At 40.0% G+C, this 20,454-nt stretch overlaps 1 protein-coding gene across 3 annotated transcripts in view; it reads right to left on the reverse strand.

The window, feature by feature from the left end:
* Window positions 1–752: 752 nt before the first annotated feature.
* tox2 (TOX high mobility group box family member 2) overlaps window positions 753–20,454 on the reverse strand; it is an 84,942-nt gene continuing 65,240 nt past the window's right edge. For 2 of the 3 annotated variants that reach the window (XM_013912663.1, XM_013912662.1), the window contains exons 5-10: window positions 12,469–12,735; window positions 10,924–11,166; window positions 5,408–5,488; window positions 1,896–2,306; window positions 1,665–1,813; window positions 753–992 (exon numbers count right to left, since the gene is read on the reverse strand). In XM_013912663.1, coding sequence (XP_013768117.1) covers window positions 950–992; window positions 1,665–1,813; window positions 1,896–2,306; window positions 5,408–5,488; window positions 10,924–11,166; window positions 12,469–12,735 — 1,194 coding nt within the window. In that variant the 3' untranslated portion in view covers window positions 753–949. The remainder of the gene's footprint in view (window positions 993–1,664; window positions 1,814–1,895; window positions 2,307–5,407; window positions 5,489–10,923; window positions 11,167–12,468; window positions 12,736–20,454) is intronic. The other variant, XM_005740011.1, reaches the window with a different exon arrangement.

The raw sequence follows: 20,454 nt of genomic DNA on the forward strand, positions 1-20,454 counted from the left end.
CACACACACACACACACACACACACACGCACACACGCACACACAATGACTTACAGGTAATATTAAAGAAGAAACAAATCTATCTGGACTTCCAATTCCCAATTTGATCCCATAAAAGTGATATTTACAATCACACTGTGACAGCTCATAGACCTCAACAGGTCTTTAATATTAAAAAAGATTCTTTTTGTTTTGTTTCTCTTCCCCACCCAGACTTTTGTATTAATTTGCAGGCCCTTAAGCAAAGCTACGATAACATCAAGGCCTGCTAGAACCTACTAAATGTTAATATTTCTCTATAGAACAGGGCCCATCGCTTACTGGCAAAAAAAGAGGAACGGCTTTGCAAGCCAGAAATAAATAAAACAGCATCAATAACAACAAAGAAAGGAAAAAAACAAGTGGAAAATAAAGCGATTAAAGGAAAGGAGTATTTTTCTTTCTTCTCGTTCTAATTAAAGCTGGATGGGGTCCCTGAGGGGACTTTATGGTGACACACGAGAGAAGTGCTCTGCAGCCCGGCCTGTATCAGAGAGGGGGCAGAGACACACAACTCAGAAGGTGGGAGAGGGTCGGGTGGGTAGGGCGTGGGGGGAGGCTTTATAAGTGCTTGGCAAATTTCAACAGCAAGAGGACTGCTAATACATTAAGTGGTACAGACAGTAGTCATCAAACTCTGTTCACAAGTTCTAGAAACTGAGAAAAATAAAAATTACACTGACAAAAAAAGGTGGTGACGTGTGTGATTGTGTGTGTGAAGCGGCATGTGTGTGTTTGCATGTGCGTGTGTGTGTTTGTATGTCAAGTGTACACTGCATGTAAGTGTGCACGTCAGAAGAAGAAGAAGAAGAAGAAGAATGGGAGGGTTGGGGGAGGAGTGGGGGAGTGGAATAGGGGATGAGAGTAGACTCCTCTGTGCCGTTTTTGTCGACAGAGTATCATCTTCAGTTTCAGGTGAGGTAGAGTGGCTTGTCCCTGCCTATCATGTTGCCACTGGAAAAAAACAAATAAACAGAAAAACGGAAAATCAAAAACAAAGGCACAGTTTAGATTATGAGTCACACTCTACAACTCTACAAAATAGAAAGGAAGAGGCAAATCAGAGGTGCATTTTTCCTTGATTGCATGATCGTTCTCTGGTGGTGATCATTTAATTTTTCTTAGTTTGTTTCTCAAAACAAACCCTCTTAATGAAATAAAAATTGCACTGTAATTGAGCATGAACAGCACTATTGACTTACGATATCTTCCAGTGCTGCAGGGCTGCGCAGTTTGCCAAATCATTTAGTATAATAAGAGTGAAAACTTGTGTTTGGAACTTGTTTTTTTCTCTTCTTTTTACTGCTGTCTGACAAACACATGACAAGCTCTATTATCTCACCATTACCTCTACAGCTGTCACCCCCGTCTCAATGGAACAGAGCTGACAATTTTCAACACTTACTTTGCAAAAGCAGTGGAAGAGACATCTGCTGCCATAGCTATAACTATACTATAACTTATTTCTGCGGGAATTCTGGTCTAAGGGCAAATGCAACCTAAATTATGAGGTAAATATGGTGTCAAATTCCATTCTTTAACTGAGGCTTTTTACCATTAAATGTAATTAGTTTGTCTGTGTTCCACATTTATTAACACAATATGATGTGAAGAATTCCCACTGACCTGCAGTGGTTGCCACACTCCCGATTGCAGTATTCATTGTCCCAATCATGGGTCTGAGCCACTCCAGGGCCTGGACCAGGGCCAGGAGCTCCTGGAGACTGGGAACCCCCAATGCTCTTCTGGTACTCTGACTGGAGGTGGGAAAAACCCTATAGGGAGTACATTAAAATTAGGCACACATCTTAAATTATAATCTCCTAGCAGCAGACGTGTCTTAGTTTGTCACTATACCTGCTGCCCTGGAGGTGGGGAGTGAAGAGAGGCCTGAAGCCCCATCTGGTGAGAGATGATTGACTGGGACTGGACCTGCTGCATGCGGATAGGCTGGTTGAGGAGTGAGCTCTGGTGCAGGGAGAGCTGCTGGTGGGGGTGAAGTGGTGGGCTGATCTGGAAGGAGGAAGGGGGAGAGGCACTAATGCTGGGCAGCATCTGCGATTGGCTGAGTGTCTGCGACAGAGTGTGGCGAGGGGCGTGTCCTGCATAGCTCTGCAGGTCAGTAAGTGGGAAGGCCCCAGGCCCCAGGTATGGCGATGTCGGCTGGGGAGGAGGTGGCACACTGTACAGCGGCGGGTTGCCTGGCATCATATGTGGAGAAGCCTGACTTGTCTGGGCACTTTTTGTCTCCACGGGGTCATTATATGTCTTAAAGAGAGAGAAAATCAAGAACAATGGTTACACTCCATGTAACAATGTGTTAACTCTTATGGCTTATTGCAGTACAACATAGAAGCCAGTATATATTCCTGGGGAAGACACTGAGCCTCGAGTTTACCAGTAATAAGCAAAATGCACAAGCTGTATATTGCAAATGACACCCCTACTATTTCCATAGGAATAAAGACAGTAAGTGCTACACTTGATTAATCATCATCAGCAAGTCTATAAAAGATGTATAAAAGCACTGTACAGTGAGAAAGATTATTCACACTATTCAAGACAGCTGCCAGTCTTCCCAGAAGTGGACATCCCATCAAATATACCCCAAGGTCAAACCATGCAATGCAAGAGATACTTCTCAGAGTCTACAGGCTTCAGCGTGCTAAATGTTTAAGTTTATGGCAGTTTAATTAGAACAAGACTAAACAAGTATGGCTGGTATGGAAGGGTTTCCAGGAGAAAGTACTTTCTCTCTAATAAGAACATGGCTGCAATGCTTAGGTTTGCAAAGTTGCACCTGAACAAACCACAACTTCTGGAACAATGTCCTTGGGACAGACAAGACCAAAGCAGAGATGTTTGGTTTTCAAAACCCAAAAACAGCCGATCAGAAACACACCTCACACCAACTGTCAAGCACAGTGGTGTAGGGGTGATGATTTTGGTTTGTTTTGCAGCCACAGGACCTGGGCACCTTGCAGTCAGTGAGCTAGCTATTCTAGAGTCAGATGTGAGGCCATCTGCCTGACAGCTAAAGCTTGGCCAAAACTGGGTCATGCAACAGGACAATGATCCCAAGCAAAGCAGCAACCTCAACCTCAACCTGATTGAAATGTTTGTAAGCACCGTAAGAGATCTGTGCATAAACAAAACCCCACAAAACATCAATAAAATGAAGGCTGTAAAAAATAATGGGCTGAATTCTTTCCTTAACAATGTGACAGACTGATTAATACTTACAGAAAATGATAACATTCAAGTTATTTCTGCTAAAGGTGGTTTTAGAAGCTACTGAATCATGGGGCATACTTAGTTATTCACACTTTTCCAATTTAGCTTAGTGTTTGTTTCATAAACAATGACATGGTGTCATATGTCATGTATTGCTGCTCATCTGAGGTTGTATAAATATTTTTAGAGCCTCCTAAGTCACAAACTGTTTTAGTATATCTAATGCGTAAAGAGTCTACCGTCCTCTTCACATGGCTGTACCGTTTAAAAAACACAGAGTACTCAAATTTTAAAGCATTCATTATTATGTTAAGCTATCTTTGCTTATTCAACATATAGTTCCCACCCATTCTTCATTCTTTCTGTTTTTAATGTATTAAATCACCCAGCCCCGCCCACCTCCACTGCACTCACATGCAGTACACACACATCTGCTCTGCAGACTGTTCTGTCTCCCTTTTTTTTCGTGGAGGAAAGTGTATGTCTATCTATGAAATGCATCCAGTATTTCTCATTAACTGTCGGACTGGTTGGAGTTATATGTGGTGGTTTGCTACTTTTTTATGGCTTCCATCCATCCAACTGAATCCCTGAAATAATCAATGGAACAGGAATGAATGGATGGATAAAGAAGAGAGACAGCCACATTCGCAGGGTCAAGTGGAAAATGAAATGCTAAAAAAAATGAAGTGAGGGGAGAGGAAAAGAGTGAGATAATAGATTTGATCTGTGTCAACTTGAGACTTGCAGACATTTAAAGTTGTGTATTGCAGCAGAAGGATTTACAATAAACAATATTTAAGTTGAAAGATGGTTTGCAAATACTGAAACGAATACGATATTTAATATAAAGTGCACCTTTTTAAAATGTAAACTTTTTAAATTTTCAGTGTGGAGTTTTTTGGGTTGAAACAAACATGAGAGAAATGACATGGCATATAGTGGGTAGCTATGAAACTTTAGTTTGTCTTTTCTCCTCACAAACAAACTAACATGAGTCACAAAACAAAAAGGCAACAGGTGCACGCTTAAGAAGTGAATCTTTCAAATGAAGCTCCAATTACCTCCAATTCCACCCACCCCGATTCACTCTGAAAAGACCCCTTCATTGGTAATTAAAAAAAAGAGAGTCGTGGTGAATCATGAGATTCAGCTCTGCATTCAGATTGGCTGATCCTGAATGAGTGAAGGAGGGTCTGCAGGCTTATTTTAGTCAGTCAGATTTTTGACTGGCAATCTACCAGCATATAGTATCAATCAAGCCCCTGTATAGGAGCAATGACATGAATGTCTAATTGCAGCAAAGACAAGAGATGAGAATAGTCTTTTTAGCTGAAAGTATGCCACAGTGAAGAGGCTGATGAATTAACTATTCATGCCTTAATCAAGGTGCTTGTTTTCGGCCCATGAGCACGAGAGGAAGTGAGGCGCTGTGCTTAGTGGAGACAGGAGGAGGGAGGGAAAAGAGGAGGGGCTCGGTATATGCTAATGCAATTTAGAGTTGTATTTAAAAAAAAACACAATGCAGAAAGGGAGAAATGAAATGCTGAACACCTAAAGACTGATATCCCTGTACCATCACGACTGTAGTACAGACAAACCAATGAGGAGTAGTCTAGCAGCTTTTTTAAGAAAATAATTAGGAATTGTTTTGTTTTTTACACAAGCATTGATAGAAATATGTTAATGTGCTGAGCTAAACTGTAGTAACCTGCATCAAAGAGAGAGCGGTAGGTGTGCGCAAACCTCAGGCAACACATTAGTGGCGCATCAGGGAGGACAGAAACACCAAGAGGATAGCAAATGACAGGTAATGTCCACTTCTACTTTAGCACATGCACAGCGATGAGCGTACACACGCACGCAAACACACACGCATGTACTATTACTTTCCATTTCTCCCCAGCTTCCAAATCGGGTGTGTTTGAGGCCTAATTTTCACTGTTCTCCTGTGAGCACACACACAGGCGCCTTCTCTCTCTTACACATACACACACATATATATGCACAAACATAGCTCAGTGCAGCTTGTGGACCCTTTCCATGGAACAAAAGTGAAAGGAATTCTGTCTAATTTATCATCCCTTATATCGCCGCTGACCCATGTATATCAAAGACGTGACCCCTGCTGTTACCTTGGAAACCAGACTGGCTCTGTAGGCGGCCAGGGCTTTCAGGTACTCCTTCTTAGCAGCCTCTGTTTTCCTCTTGTAGCTCTGCAGGAACAAACACAACAACAACAACGATTGATTACAAGGTGATGTGAAAGGCTAAAATGACCCTGTGGTCCACACTGACTGATGTGAATGAGATTTTGGGAGTCATGGTGTGATTGCGTGACCCGGCGGTGTACTCCTTGATGAAAAGCATATCAAATGCATTCACTTCCCAGTTATCAGGTCAGGGAGATTTGACCATCTGCATGATGTTTGCGTATCTGAAAGTAGTTCTTTTTCTTCAGAATATCCAGAATGAAATGTGCATAAAGCTTGTGCACAATAGCGTGAAAATAGTTTGAAATTCTGCTGAGTTAAATGAGGAGCGAGATGCTGTTTGTCATTTTGTGTACTGCTTTTCTGTCTCTTCCTCTATTAAGGCTGTTGCTCATCTCTTAATCAGAGCTGATGTCCCAGCAAATCATTCAGACGAGGGGGAAAAAAAATAAATAAAAGAATTCAAAACAGCATTAGCAAAGAAGCAATCTCAAGCCTTCTGAATGAACCTCAAATGATGCGTTAAGACAGGGAATTCGAATTAATGTCATCACATGTCACTCACAGGCTCTTTATGGCTGCCAGTGCCTTTGTGATGCAGGAAAAGCAAGTTGCAAAAAGTCCATCCTTAAATCGATAAGGAAGACTCAGATCTCAGCTCATCTCGGGAACGTTTTCATATAAAGGAGAATGTACGTTTGTGCGTGAGTAAATGCATCGGGTAATTACTGATCCTCAGCGAGGAGACTGTCTGTGGCTCTGTGGACGGGGTCATTTCCTTCAAAGAGGTGGGGTACGATAACCATTAAGCATTCATGCCTTGCCAAATGCGCATAGGCTGGCAGCCGCTAACACGTACAGTCGATAAACAAACAGACATACACAAAGAACAGCAAACAAACCGGGATGACGGCGGATACAATCTCATGCTCAAACAGCTGATGTTTATCCACTCATTCATCCTTATTTACAATATCATAATTGTTTTCCTTCTGTGATAGACACTTTGGAACAAGAATGGATGAATTAAGCACTCATCCAGACTTTAAAAATAAAAACAAGCAAAAAAAATCAATCAAATTAATAATGATGCCCATGAGGAAATTCATTGAAAAAATAAAAAATAAAAAAATAAAAATGGGCTTACCCATCACCTCTTATAGACTGACAGACCCACGGTTGCTTCTTTAATAACCCAAACTACTCCCAGCAGCTTTAATTTCAAATTAATTTAACACAGCTAATGATTTGCGCAACGACGGATACTTTTAAATAAATTACCATGCCTAAGGATGTCTAATTATTCCAAAGTGGGCGGATTCATTAGCAATTGAAGCCGTCAAAGGCTGCAGGTCAGTATGAATAAAAAATAACAAAGCTGCAAGGAGAGAGCATATGCCTCTATCGTAATCCTGACACAGAGGTGTCCCGGCTGAATTAGCCCCTAATTGTACCTTAATGAAATGTTCTTGTTTGATAACCAGTTAATTACAGGAGACAATAACTCTGCACCCTGCTGACACTGAAGAGAGTGATTACTCTACGACTGAAAGACCCGACGATTGGTAAGAGGAGAAGTAGGAGGAGAGGAAGCAAACGGGAAGCAAAATGGAGGAGAAATAGGAAGAGGCACATTAAAACCAAAGAAAAAAAAAGCACAACAGTGTTTGAATACTAGACAAAGATGCAGAAAATGGACTAAAATAGTTGAATATTGCATGACAGATTTTTAAACTTAACACAGAGAAGGAGTTTATTATCTAAACATGCCATCTTTTCAAACTCACAGTGTTCTTTTCTTTCCTCCCTTTCTCCCTGGTACAAATCTACAGACTCAATTAAATAATACTAAGGTTTCTCCTCCCTCCTCCCCAAATCCATTATCACTGTTCCCCCCCATTGCAGTAAAAACTGAAAATTGATCTTAATCTTAAATAACAAAAACAAGAAAAGTGTTCTTTTGTGTTTCTAGGGCAGCTTTAACATGTAGTCACCTTGAGGGATAGCACAGCCCAAATAATGCATTGATCTTGCACTATAAAGCAAAGGCCTTTGGGAATTAAAAAGCGCTGTATAGTGTGCAAACTATGAAAACAGCTTAATAAAAAAAGAAAATATGAACATAAACATGAATTTAAAAACAAAAAACAAGACTTTGTTCTGCCAAACCTAAGGGCGGCACTGGAGAATACACAACAACACAAGCAAAGTGGGAAAAATGCACACTGAAGCGTAACAAAAAGAATCACAGAAGGAACATAAATCACAACAATGAAACTTTTGATCGTTTCTTCAATAAACTACAGCAATAAAAAACGCTGCCTTCAGTGCACTTATGTGAATTTTGCTGCACTGTGTGTTTGACGAGCGCTATAGGTAATTGGAAACAGGGGCTGTGATCTAGTTAAAACAAAGCTGTGTGTAGGGGAAGGGTTGTGTTTACATTCTGGAGGTCCTGCATGGCTCCAGAGGGTCTGACTGTGACATGAGAGAGCACACCTCGTGGGTCCGAGAGAGACAGCCAGGACATGACAGCCAACAATTAAGTAAGTACATGTCTTGGATTTTTTAGGCCTTTTGACACTTTGTACAAGCAAACATTTGACTCTCTTTAATAAAATCTCTACAGATACTGTAAATGTAACAACAGCACACAGCAGGATTCAGATCTACGGTTTGACCAGGTCATACCAAAACCTTTCATTTCTACTTTTTAAGTCATTACTTATAGTTCGCCTTTAACTTTTGGATAGAAGGTGTCCCATTATCTTCAAACACTCCTGGATATGATGCACAATTCTATTTTTTTCATTAGCAAATACTGCAGGCTGCCCAGTCCCTGAGGCAGCAAGCTAGCTCTCACACTAAGCTAGAGGTGTAGCAGTTGTAATAATTTTCTTCTCCTGTAACACTGTGTTTGGCTTCCACCAAGCATATCAACTGGTCATTTCTCTAGAACACATTTTTGTCTTTACCTTTTTGCTCACTCATTAACTCTAGTTTTGCTTAAATGTTTGTTTTAGGACAGCAGGACTCAAAATGCGCATTCTTCTGGTCTCCTTGGATGCAAAAATGCATTTTGACCGTAGATTCTGTAATGAAATTTGAGGGTTCTCGGACGTGTTTGGCATCAAACAGTTTTTGGAGAAAGTGGCAGTTGTTTGTAATCTACCCTAGTTGAAGACAACCGTCCCTGGAGTGAAATTACTTATTTCAAATAATTTGGAGACCAATTTAAATCAGTTTGAAGGAGCTCTTTAGCTCTTGGTATTATGGCATCCTGTAAAAACAGAAAACCCCAAAACAGGACATTGGCATAAAATCTAGTTTATTCCTCAGAAGGTACAATACATGTAGGGGTTCACTTACTTTTGTATGTGACCAGTGTGTTTTTTATTTATTCAAATAACGAAAATGACTACCAAGCTCAAATTTATGTCCCATTTATTCATTTTTTTTTCAAGGGGGATCAAATGTTACCGAAAATGTTTAGGATACGAGCGCATTATGAATGCATTTTACTATTATATTACCAACCAGCAGATGTGAATGCAGTACGCTATAATGTCCTTTCATGAATTTATTTCATTATGAAAGACCAGGACAGAAATTTTAATGACTTTAATGAGGATTAATGTGCACTAGCTGAATTGGTTGTACTCTGTAAATACACGGTTATCAAGTTTATCCATTTGCTGGCCTGGAATAAATGACAGTGCTAGTCAGTGAGAATAATTAGAGCACTCACTGTGTTATTGCCCAGACAGACTACTATATTTTATTCCATAATGACATCATTACCTCAAGTTAATTATGTGTCTTGCGAGGTGACATGTTTGATTAAACACATGAATGCACAAACAAATCAAAAAATTAACTGTGAAATGGCATGCTAAATGGCTGGATTTTAATGATGGAATTGCCATATTATTAGTTTTGTCTGTGCTCCCAGGTAGAGCTGTGAAGGACAAATGCATAAAGCATGAGATGAAGACAGACATACAGAGACAGAAAGAAAGAGAGTTGCATCTGCAGTGCAAAATCTAAGGTGAATAAGAAACCGGGACACGAGGGGTTAAGCAGCACAAACAATAACATTTCAGGAGAAGATGTCCTTGAGGCAAAACCAAGGACAAGGCAATTGCTAATCTTGTATTCCCAGCATGATCAAATCACCAGGCAACAGATATAAATAAAAGGACAGGAAATGAGGAATTCACATTCAAGGGTGTCAGCAGCGAAATGAAGATTCATGGTGAAGAGCCCTGGTGAAGGCGGCAAAAATTAACTGCAAATAAAAGGGACAGACGGCCTCCAAAGTCCAGCGTATGAAGTAGGTTTGGTGGGAGAAAAACACACATGCTAGATAGGGTCTGGTAGATGGTGGCTGGGGCTGGGGGGAATGGGCTGCACTTTGTCATGGAGACAGGTGCTTTTATTTGACACCCAATAGGCTGCGCCCTGACTGGATATTCTAAAAATATGAGTCTGCGCATGATCATCAGACTGTCTCGTTTTTTCATTCATTTCACACCATCATTTGTTACCACAAACACACAGACAAAAAAAAAAACCTTTGACTTTGCCTGTTGGACTGGAATGTGGAAAATGAAATAGAGAAAATGTGCTGGACAGGAAACCTCTAAACTGCAGTATGTGTTAATGCAGTTTCATATGCACAGGTTGGGTTATAATAAAATCCAATTGACCATTCAGTTCAGGTAAATATAGCTGCACTGCTGGTGGTTAAAATCTTTACAAGTCCGAGTGCAAGAAAATTCACTTTATAAAATAAAAGCATAAAATTTTTTATTTGCTTCACTCTCATGCAAGCTGCAATCACTCAGAGTGGCAGGTAGTTCTTTAATTTTAGAATCAGAATTACAAGTTTTTACTGATGCATTATTCAACTTTCAAAAAAACGGGTCGCTCATTATAATGGCGAAGCCAAGGAAAATTATCACCAGCTAAATAAAACTCAGTATGTCCATCAACAATTGTTGGAACCCAAAAGCAGATCTAGAAGGTGAGTGAATACTGAACTTGTAATTATTAGGTAGGCAGACGCAAGCTGCTCAATGTGTAAATAGGCATCTGTTTTTCTTTGTTATGCTTTTTCTTTTTTCACAATTTTACCACGCTGGCATCATCCTAAAAGGTGATAGTAATGCATCCCAGCTTATTTCTTTTTCTCTCTTTTGTCTTTAAACACTTTTCATTTGCAAGCTACATTTTTATGCTCCTTCTCCTACTTAAATGATATTAACCTCTTGCCATCGGGTAGTCACAACTGCCGCAAGGTCAAAACTGTTTCAGTTTTTATGGAGTGAATTTATAACTTTTACAAGGTTTTTTTTTTTTTAGATGTTTGATAAACAACAAAAAAAGCTCTTTCCAGAACTCATAGTGTATATACATGAATATTAAACAAAGCCTACCTGTTTTTGCTCCTCTCCCAGACCATCCCACATGGAGGCTACTATTTTGGATACGTCTCCAAAAGTGGCATTGGGATTCTGTCCTTTAATGGCTGCCTGAGTGTCTCTGAAGAACAAGGCGTAGGCCGACACAGGCTTTGTAGGCTCGTTTGGATCCTTCTTCTTCTTCTTTTTTTGGGGTTTGGGCTTGGGCTTCATCATCTCCGAAGACGGTCGCTTCTCACCCGTGATCTGGAAGACCATCAGTGGCACAAAACAAAAAAACAAAACAGCTTATTGACACTGAAAGTGAGTCTACTAATTCGACTCAGAATGAATAATTGCATTGCTGATGAATGCCTATAGCGCTGTGCCCAGGTGAAACATGTAAGCTTCATTAAATCCTTAATTTCTTTTCTGTGTTCAATACCCAGTGTTTGGATATTGCAGCAATGATTCACCGACAGTAACAATTTACACACACAGACTCTGGTTGACAGCAGTTTTTCTCCCTGCCTTACTTTGTCAAAAATAACATCTGTTATTTGAATGTATCAAACCTTTTCAAATCTTTATTTTGCAGTTGTTCAGCAAGTCATAAATTCTGAATTTTCATGCTAGGGGTGAAAGGAATTTTAAATCGCCTGCTGTATCTGCTCTGGCTTTGATGTGGTCTCAGAATGAATTGGAGAGAGCAAATGGAATTACTTACTGATAGGAGAGATGGTAATCATTTTTATTCACACAGCACAGCAGAGATGTATAGGCTGGGAAATATATATTTTTTAAACTAAAGGATCCCCTTCTTGTTATACTGTATCACTGTGAGCTGGCAGCTAAATACACAGATGAATCTGAAACACTGTGGAAGTGGCAGATTCAATTATACACTCATTCACATTCCCCTGACAGAAACGAAGCAAATCCACAGAGACATTGGTTGGTGGGCAATTTATAAAAGCAGTTTTACAGATTTACATAAACCAAATGAATGTAAACAACTATCCTTCTCTTCTTATTTAAATGAATGAGTGATTTAAATGAAGGAGTGGTTGCTTTGGAACCAGACTGTAACTGAGAACATGGTAAAGCAGTGACAAAGTTGGGGAGGACTGGCAACAGATCATGTTGTTGTTGAAGAAAAGCGCCAATTAAAACATGTCTCACATCTTCATTCATTATAGAAATTAAAAACGGGTTTAATATCAGCTCCTGTGTGTCTAACAATAAGCAGCAAACCTAGATCAGAATGACAGCTATTCACTAAAGTAACATGGAAAACAGAATTTCCTTTTGCTATCAGGGCATAGATTTTGAACTTTTTGAAGAGATTAAAAGTAAATATCTCAAAAAGTTTCTTTTTTCAAAGCATGAAAGGAAAAAAATAGACATAGCTCCAACTCCAGCAATGTTCGAGTTTTCGAGGCAGCCAAATAACCCAAGCTCAAGCATGCCTATTCCTGCGTTCCTCTTAAACAACACTGCGGATTACATGTTAACAACCTGGTACAAGCACTGCCAAGCCTTTATCGCCACTACTACATGCCAGAGAAGCCACACCAGTACCTTCAAATGAGGATCAGTCTCCTCTTCCTGATTGGAGCTTGAAGGTGAGGGTGTGGCCGATTTACTTCCGGGAGGTGAGGGGGAACCATGAGGCACTGCACTCCGGCTGACCTGTGGGTTTAGCTGGGATAGTGCACTCATGGGGTTGGGCAGTATCGGAGGTGAGTTGTTTATCAGGGTGTGGTTACGGGCGGGGTCATAATGAGCGCCATCAGGATGCTGGTGATGGTGTTGTTGTTGGTGGTGGTGCAAAGCCATCTCCTGCATCTGGGGTGAGAGAAGAACACCAGCTTTACTATCTTCTCTATTTAAAACTCCTGACTGCCAATTAGCCAAATATGCAAATGTTTCGAAGTGGAGATGACATGTTCTAATTGGAGAAATTGTGTATACTGTATGTGTTGGATAAAATATAAATATAATACAATGAACTATGCGCAAAACGTTGGGATTGCTAGAGGGAGATGTCTTTTGGAAGAAAAAAGAGGTCTCACAGATAACATCAGGCTGAGAGGTTTTCTTTCTTCACTGTCTCACAAAATTGCAGCTTTTTAGCCAGATTACTTGATCTGAAATTGACTTCAACACTGAGGTTTGTGGAGGGTCTGAACTGAAAATTAGATGCATAATAAGTGAAACATCTAAACTAAAACTAATCAAAACAACTAAATGCAAGATTCAATCAAAGGGCATGCTTGTTCTCTAAATGCTAACGACTTCTACTGTTAACTACTCCGATACGAAAAACTAAAATGTACTGTCTTTGACATCCCTGACTGATCTGAAGCCTGGAAATTTTTGGGTTATTGTTTCCTGACATTTTTGACAGTTAGCAGAACCAGAAAATACTTTGAATACATGATTGCTGGGAGGGAGCCTGATGTTTGGTGAGAAAGCAGAAATTAAGCAAAATGTATACTTTAAGAAAGACTGAGAGCTCAAAGCAGCCATAATCCATCCATCCACTGATCCATCCATCCAGCCATAATTAAAAATTTTAAATCAATAAATTGATCACAGTTATAAAGCTACAAAGAATGCCAGCAAACCCTGTAGTTCGCCTGTGAGACTTACAGAGTGTTGAGCATCTTTTGAGCTCCACATTTTTATGGGGTTTAATGTTGTTTACAGCCACAGCAAACAAAATCAGCAACACTGCTCTAAAATCAGCTGCACACTACCTGTGTCAGACACACAAAGGTAGAGACTCCAAATAAGTGTGTGTGTTAGTGATTATATGTCTGTAGTATGTTCTGCTACTCAGCTGGCCAAAAACACACAGAGTGCATGTTATAATTTAATAAGGAGAAAATCAACTTTACAAGTTAGCACCTTTTTTTTAACTGCATCCAAGCTTTTTGCATGTAAAAGCCACTCAGTAAACTGTATCCCAAAGCAATTTTGCACTGTTTAACCATTCATCCATATAACACACAGGCTTATCAGTGAAATCAGATTTCAATAGGTCCCTCTATTACAGCTGAAAGTACAATTTATGGTTCCTATTGACTGCTACAGGCACCGAGTGCAGGCCCCTTGGACACAGTAGCCTGTGTAGTATTGAGGTTAAGATTTCCTCATTTACTGCTTCTGAATTTTTTTTTTCTTAGTATTTGAAAAGCCAGATGTCTCAGCAACTGGTCAAGCAATCACCGAGTCAGTGGTATGAATGAACTGAGATGTTATGGTCATTGTGCTGTAAAAAGGAAAAGAAAATGTATTGCCAACACTTCTATAAGCACAAGCAGAAAAAACAGTTGTAAACTGCTGGGAATGTCCCAGGAAAATATACTTTAGTGGTTACAGAATCAGGCTCATAAAGTTCTGTTCTTAGCCATCTAATAAGATCATCAACAGCAACGACATCAAAAGCTTTATTTCAAGATTCATCAGAACAGAACATGAACACAGACCAAAGGATGCTTTTAATGCTGGCATAAATGGGAATGTTTGGGAATTTACAGATCAGAAAGTGATGAACTAGCATTTGTTAGCTCTTTTAAACATTTATGAGTTAAATAATACATTACACATTAGTGCAGTGCTAAAAAGATCAAATTTAAAGGGCTCGAGCATATGAGGTCTTGATAAACATGAGTAGAGGTTCAGAGATGAAGGCTCAGCACTCTAATCATAATTGGTCCCAGTAGATTGGTAGAATAAAAATGCACAACAAAGTAATGTTGTGAGCAGCTCTGGCCTGCTTTGAAAACTCGTAATATTCACACGACATTAGATTCTGTGTTTGCCTCAGCAGCTGCTCACAAAAGCCAGCAGTGAACAAAGACATTCGTTTTGCATTTCAAATAACCAAGTTCAAACCTCCCCCATCCATGACAATCTCCAACTTCCAATCATAATTCAAAACACCATCTCTACACTTCTTAAAACATGAGGAAATAGCTCCAGCAAAATAAGTAGTCAGACAAAAAAAGGAAGGAGGAAGGAAAATGGAGTAAAACGAAGGAAACAGAAATCCATTAATTTTCCATTTTCCATGGACTTGCTCTTTAAGGGTCCTCACAAACCAAGAAGCACTGAAAAACCAATTAATCAAACATGAATGGCCTATCATAGCTATAGCAGATGCATTTCCATAGCAACAGCCTCCAGGCAAAATTGTCACCCTTTAATCTGAGTCACACCATGTTTAATGTAAACAAGAAGGAGACATGCAGAGCAGCGAAGTTCACAGGGGGAAGACGCCACAGCGTCGTGAATATTTGGCCAGCCCCACAACAGTAGAGACAATAGATAAATAAATAAGCAGGATTTACAGACACGCATGCATTGATTACTAGGGATAGTAAAGTTAGTTGCAATGTTTCTTCCGTTACTATAGATAAGAACAAACCAACAAACAAAAAAAATAAAAAAATGCAAAAAAAACACCAAAACACTGACTCTACTTGCTATTTGTTTATTTAATGGGTATTTATTTATGTTTGCTCTCATATTTCATGAACCCCATTTTCATTAAAGCTGCATGTTCCGTTCGAGCTAATGAAGCAGCAAGTCATCAGGAAGCACAGAAACGCCAAAACTATTCCACTCTTTGTGAAGATAATAACACAAGATGTTCTATATAAGGACGAAATTGTCCCATTCCAAAGTATGAAAGACTGACTTATCTTCTTATAGTTACTAAAACCAGATATAACAGATCCTGAACTCATTACTCAAGACACCCCCACTGTGATAATTTAATTGTAATTTCAACATCCTGTTTGAAATAGTCTCAGAGTGCGTTTAGTTTGGCTTTCACCTGTGTGAGACAGAAAGACCAAGAAGTTATCACATAGCGCCATCAAGCTAGAGCCAAATAAAGCTAGTGGCAGACGGCTGTATAAATATTATGAAAGAATCTGACAAAGGTTGCTGGTTGCCATAGGTACTGTATGCTAATTCTTATTGGTATCATCCAAGAGGCTAGAAAGAGGTGGGAGTGCACAGTGAGTAACAGGATTTAGTTGGTCAGTGCTCTTTGCAGTTAGCATGTAACACATACTGACTTTCCATGGAGTCTTGACATTAAGAGCACTGGCTTTATAATCTGTGACACAACATAAAAATCATGTTATCATTTTGAGTGAGTAAATCTGATAACTCATCTAAAATTTTGAACGTTTTTTTTAATACTTTTACAGTGTCGGATTCCTGCTCTCTGCTGGGTATTGCTGTATCTGTGCTTAACCTTCAGAAATGTAGCTGTTTTCTGTACAACACCAAGGAAATACGCCGCGGTAAAGCTAAAAAGAGAAAACATGAGAAAAAGTACAGAAAATATAAGAGAAAAAAGCCACACGACCTAAGTAGTAAAATCAAAGTTAGCAAAGTTAGCGAGGGGACAGTTAGGTATTGCTTTTTGGTGATGAGCAGCCAGGCAGACCTAAACTGTGATGTAAAGCCAGGAAACTCTGTGTGAACGTGTTCCTCTGCCATCGTTACGCCTGTCGTGTTTGTATTCACATCTTGTACATCATAGTCAAATGGGAGTCAAATAACAAAGGCTTTCCAATTATGTGTAGCACATTGTGTGCGAGATGGAATATCACAAAGCCATTGTTCCCCTGCTCCTGCTGACCTTACCTTTGAAATGGTTTCACGGCTGCTCCAATTGCCTGCACCATTTGATTTAGCTAAGGGGATTTGACCACCAGCACAGAGATGAGAGAAGGGGAGAAGAGAGTCCTATACACAGCTACAAGGAGAAAAAGGAGAGATGCGCACCAGAGGCGAGTAAAACAGCTAACCTTGCTCTGTCCTTTTGATGATTATACCAGAGTGGCATCTGTTTCATCATTTAAATAAGCTTGTTGATTGCTATGCATGCTTTATTACTGTAGCTTCATAATAAACCCATCTGTGGATGCTATAGGATCAATAAATTGTCATGTTTTAACTTGTTAGCGCCATCTAAAATAAATCTGTCAGTTTTTAATTAAGTACTTTGTGTAGAGCTGGAGTCAATTCACTTTTAGTTGACTAGCTTCAAATTGTAAAGGAAAACCAAAAGTTAATTAAACGATGGGGCATTTTGTTTTCTCAATGCTACACGATATCTGTCCAATTTAGGTTTCAAATTCTTTCTCACTCCCGCCCCGCCCTGTTTCGATATTCACTGATCGATGCCCGTGTGAGTCCCGAGACTTGTCTTTCCTCACTCCCTGCTTGACTGGAGCCATCTTGTTTAGAGTGATGGCTCACTCACACAGGTTCACGGCTGCTATTGTAAAATCAGCCAGCGTTTAATTGAAACAAATGACTATAATAATAGAACATTATCCCTGCAGGCACCCAGCCATGACAGCTTTAATTAGAGGCGCGTTCAAGAATGATCCTTCAAAAGCACAGCCGCCGCGCAACAAGGTGGTAAACACGCCTTTAGGTGGGGGAGCCAACCCTGGGTCTCTCAGCCCTCAAAGCTACTTCTCATTCACCCCGAGGGCAAAGCGCTAACAACTCTGTTCCTCAAAGAGCCGTCGAGCCTCCCGCCCCTCCCACCTCCTCCTCACTCCATCCCTCTGTCTCTCTCCCTTCATCCATGTCTTTGGTTTATCAAGCTTATATATACCCAAGAGGGTCATTTACACAAGCTGAGAAGAAGAGAGTGGATTCATGAATCATACTCTACTTAACTATAAAGGCAGAGGCAAAATGCTGTATCTGCCGTCTTGTGACACCAGACAGATGCTAAGTACAGAGGCATGATGGGCAATAGATGCCAGGATGTTTTAGAAGGGGAATCAGTGTTGTTGTAAGAAATTGTTTTGAAAGTTGTCAAGACTACATTTTATTATCTATATTACGCCATAAGGCAACGTGGCTTTGATTTAATGTAATGTGTGATGCCCTGTTTCAGGTACAGTACCAGCCAACTGTATTTACTAACACACTATTAAAACCTCATTTTATTTATTAGCTTGGCAACAGCACCATGTTGCCAAAACAAGACACTTTAAGGTCACTTTCAATCGTTCCAATTACATGCTAGTCAAAAGGAAAAATATCAAACACTTGCTCTTGCACCTCCCGTGCTGAACTGTGATCCTGTAATTAATCTGGCAGAAAAACAGCAATACCTCACAAACCAGCAGTATAAGGGAATAATTACGAGTTTTAGCACGTACTTTATGAGAGAGAAAAAGCAGTTTACTCAAAGAATGCCTAAAGTAGCTGCAGTGTTGAAATGGAATTTGCCACTATAAATCCCAAAGCCAAAAACAGTCTATACCAACACATAAAATGCAGGAAGGACTTTTAAACGCACAAAAATGAGAATTAAAGTAATAAAAAAGTAAACAAGGATATTAATAATAATGATGTAATTAAAGTTCACCTTGAAGCATTTTCACTGGTGGCTGACTGTTGCTTTGAAAAGTACAGTAGCACCGTGAACATCTCTCAGGGTGAATCAGTAGCAGCAAAAAGGCAGTGGTTGATTTGCAGATAGTAATGTCATGATGTCCCCCTCGGCACCAGCCTCCATGTTCCTCATTACTGCTAATGTTAGAACCTCCTTTGCTTCTTTCTCTCCTCTTTTTCTCTCTGCGTCTCTGCCTCTTTCCTCCCCTCCAGTTCTCTTTCTAGTTCCTTATGTTTTTTTTTCTTTAAATATTCTGTCTCTCTTGTTCTTTCTCACAGTCCCTTTTTCTCCTTTCCTAGCTCTCTCTCAGCCCGGGCGTGTCTCTGAGCTCACCTCACAAAGCACGGCGTCAGAGAATCAGAGCCTTGCCTGACATGACATGCAGGAGACGGTTGTGAGGAGCGGTAGGGACACACACTCTTGACAGCAGAAGGCAAGGCTCCTCTGCTCCCACTAATGAGACTCCTGACTGCCGTGTCAAATGCACTTTGTGTGCATGTGTGTGGGTGCGCCCATACTTGCACAACAAAAAAATTCAGCATGCAGAAATAATGAACACAGAAACAACAAAAACCATGCAATTCTTAAAGAAAAATATTGTGCTGTGTGCATCATGCAAGTCTAGGTCAGGCCAAGGTTATAGATGTGTGCAAAATCCTCTTGCCCAGAGACTTTCACACATGTCTGATCTTCACCTCATCCTCAAGTTTTAAACATTATGGCAACAGATTACAAAACTTCTTTTTTTATAGTGATTGCACAATAGGAGGAAGGTGTCTCTTGCTTAAGAACAGCTCAGAATACATGTCTGGTATTAGAAAGGAAGGCAAACACAAGAGCAACTAGCTTGCTACAGCACTGTAATCACTGTGAATCAAGCCACACTTATAGACATTAACAGAAAGAGTGGCAGTATTGCGTTGAACTAGTGGCCGGTGACACAGCAGAGGAGGCGTCCGAGCATGAGATGACATGGGATAGTTCTCCACTGCCGCCACAGCTGAATATTCCTGGTGGTGAAAGCAGAATGGGCTGATGGATTGTTGAGATAGGGCATAGTGCAATATGGGCATGATTTCATGGCATGATAAATCTCAGCAGGGGCGCGTGGCTAAGTGTAATATGAAATCCCTTATCTTTGGATCTGCTTCATAACACTAGATATGTGCTGCAGCTGAATCTGCGTTTGTTTCTTTAGCTTCTGTTCTTTGCTTGAACGCTGTGGTTTATCAAATCTATAAGAGGAGGACAATGACAACAACATGTGTGCGATAACAGATATTTCACTCTGATGTTTTTGAAATATGATGTGATGAATTATCTAAATTGAAAATTGCCACTGCAACGATCTTCTGTTACCTGTGATCAGGGTGATAAGTATTATTAGAACGGGTTTTACATGGCACTTAACAGAAGCTGGTCTGTGTTCGTGCAAAACAAGTTTAAATTACATATGCAATACAAATGAAATGCAATTTGTCCCACATAGCTGATCTTTTTAAAGTCCAGTGACTGTGTTATTTGACACCATCCCTTTAGAATTTTTCATTAAAAAGACAGAAATGAAGTCAAATCTTATCCTCCTCTTAGCTTAATCTGGCAGGTTAATTGACATCATCGGGGTAGAGAAAAAAGATGAGCTGCCATTCTGGGCTGCAACAAAAATCCCTCTAAAACGGTGAAATTGGAAAATAACCTATATTTCTTTTAGGATATTTCTTAATATACAACTACAGTTTCATATCACATTGCCAGAGAAATAAGGCACTTTCTCCCAAGAGATGAGAAAAGAATTGAATTTTTCCTTATCGGTCATCTATTTTTCCACAGAATGCTATTACTTGCTGCCTGCCGTTGCTAAGCAACAGGAAATATTAATAGGACCTTTTATTAGCTAGGCTTTACCCGTGGAGTACTAAAATGAGGAAGTGGAAAACATGAATGTGTTACATAAATCTTTGAACCTTTCAGGGTTTGCACAAGTCTCTGTTTGTCCAGTGATTTATGGCTGTGATGGTTCATTTATGGGAGAGGGAGGTGTGAAATGCCAAAATGGAACATTAGCCTAAGGGACAATTTGAAAATAAATAATCACAAAAAAGTGTGTGTGTGTGTGTGTG

This window comes from Pundamilia nyererei, unplaced genomic scaffold (assembly GCF_000239375.1).
Source record: "Pundamilia nyererei isolate P.nyererei 1_Seehausen unplaced genomic scaffold, PunNye1.0 scaffold00096, whole genome shotgun sequence".
Classification (NCBI taxonomy): Eukaryota; Metazoa; Chordata; class Actinopteri; order Cichliformes; family Cichlidae; genus Pundamilia; species Pundamilia nyererei.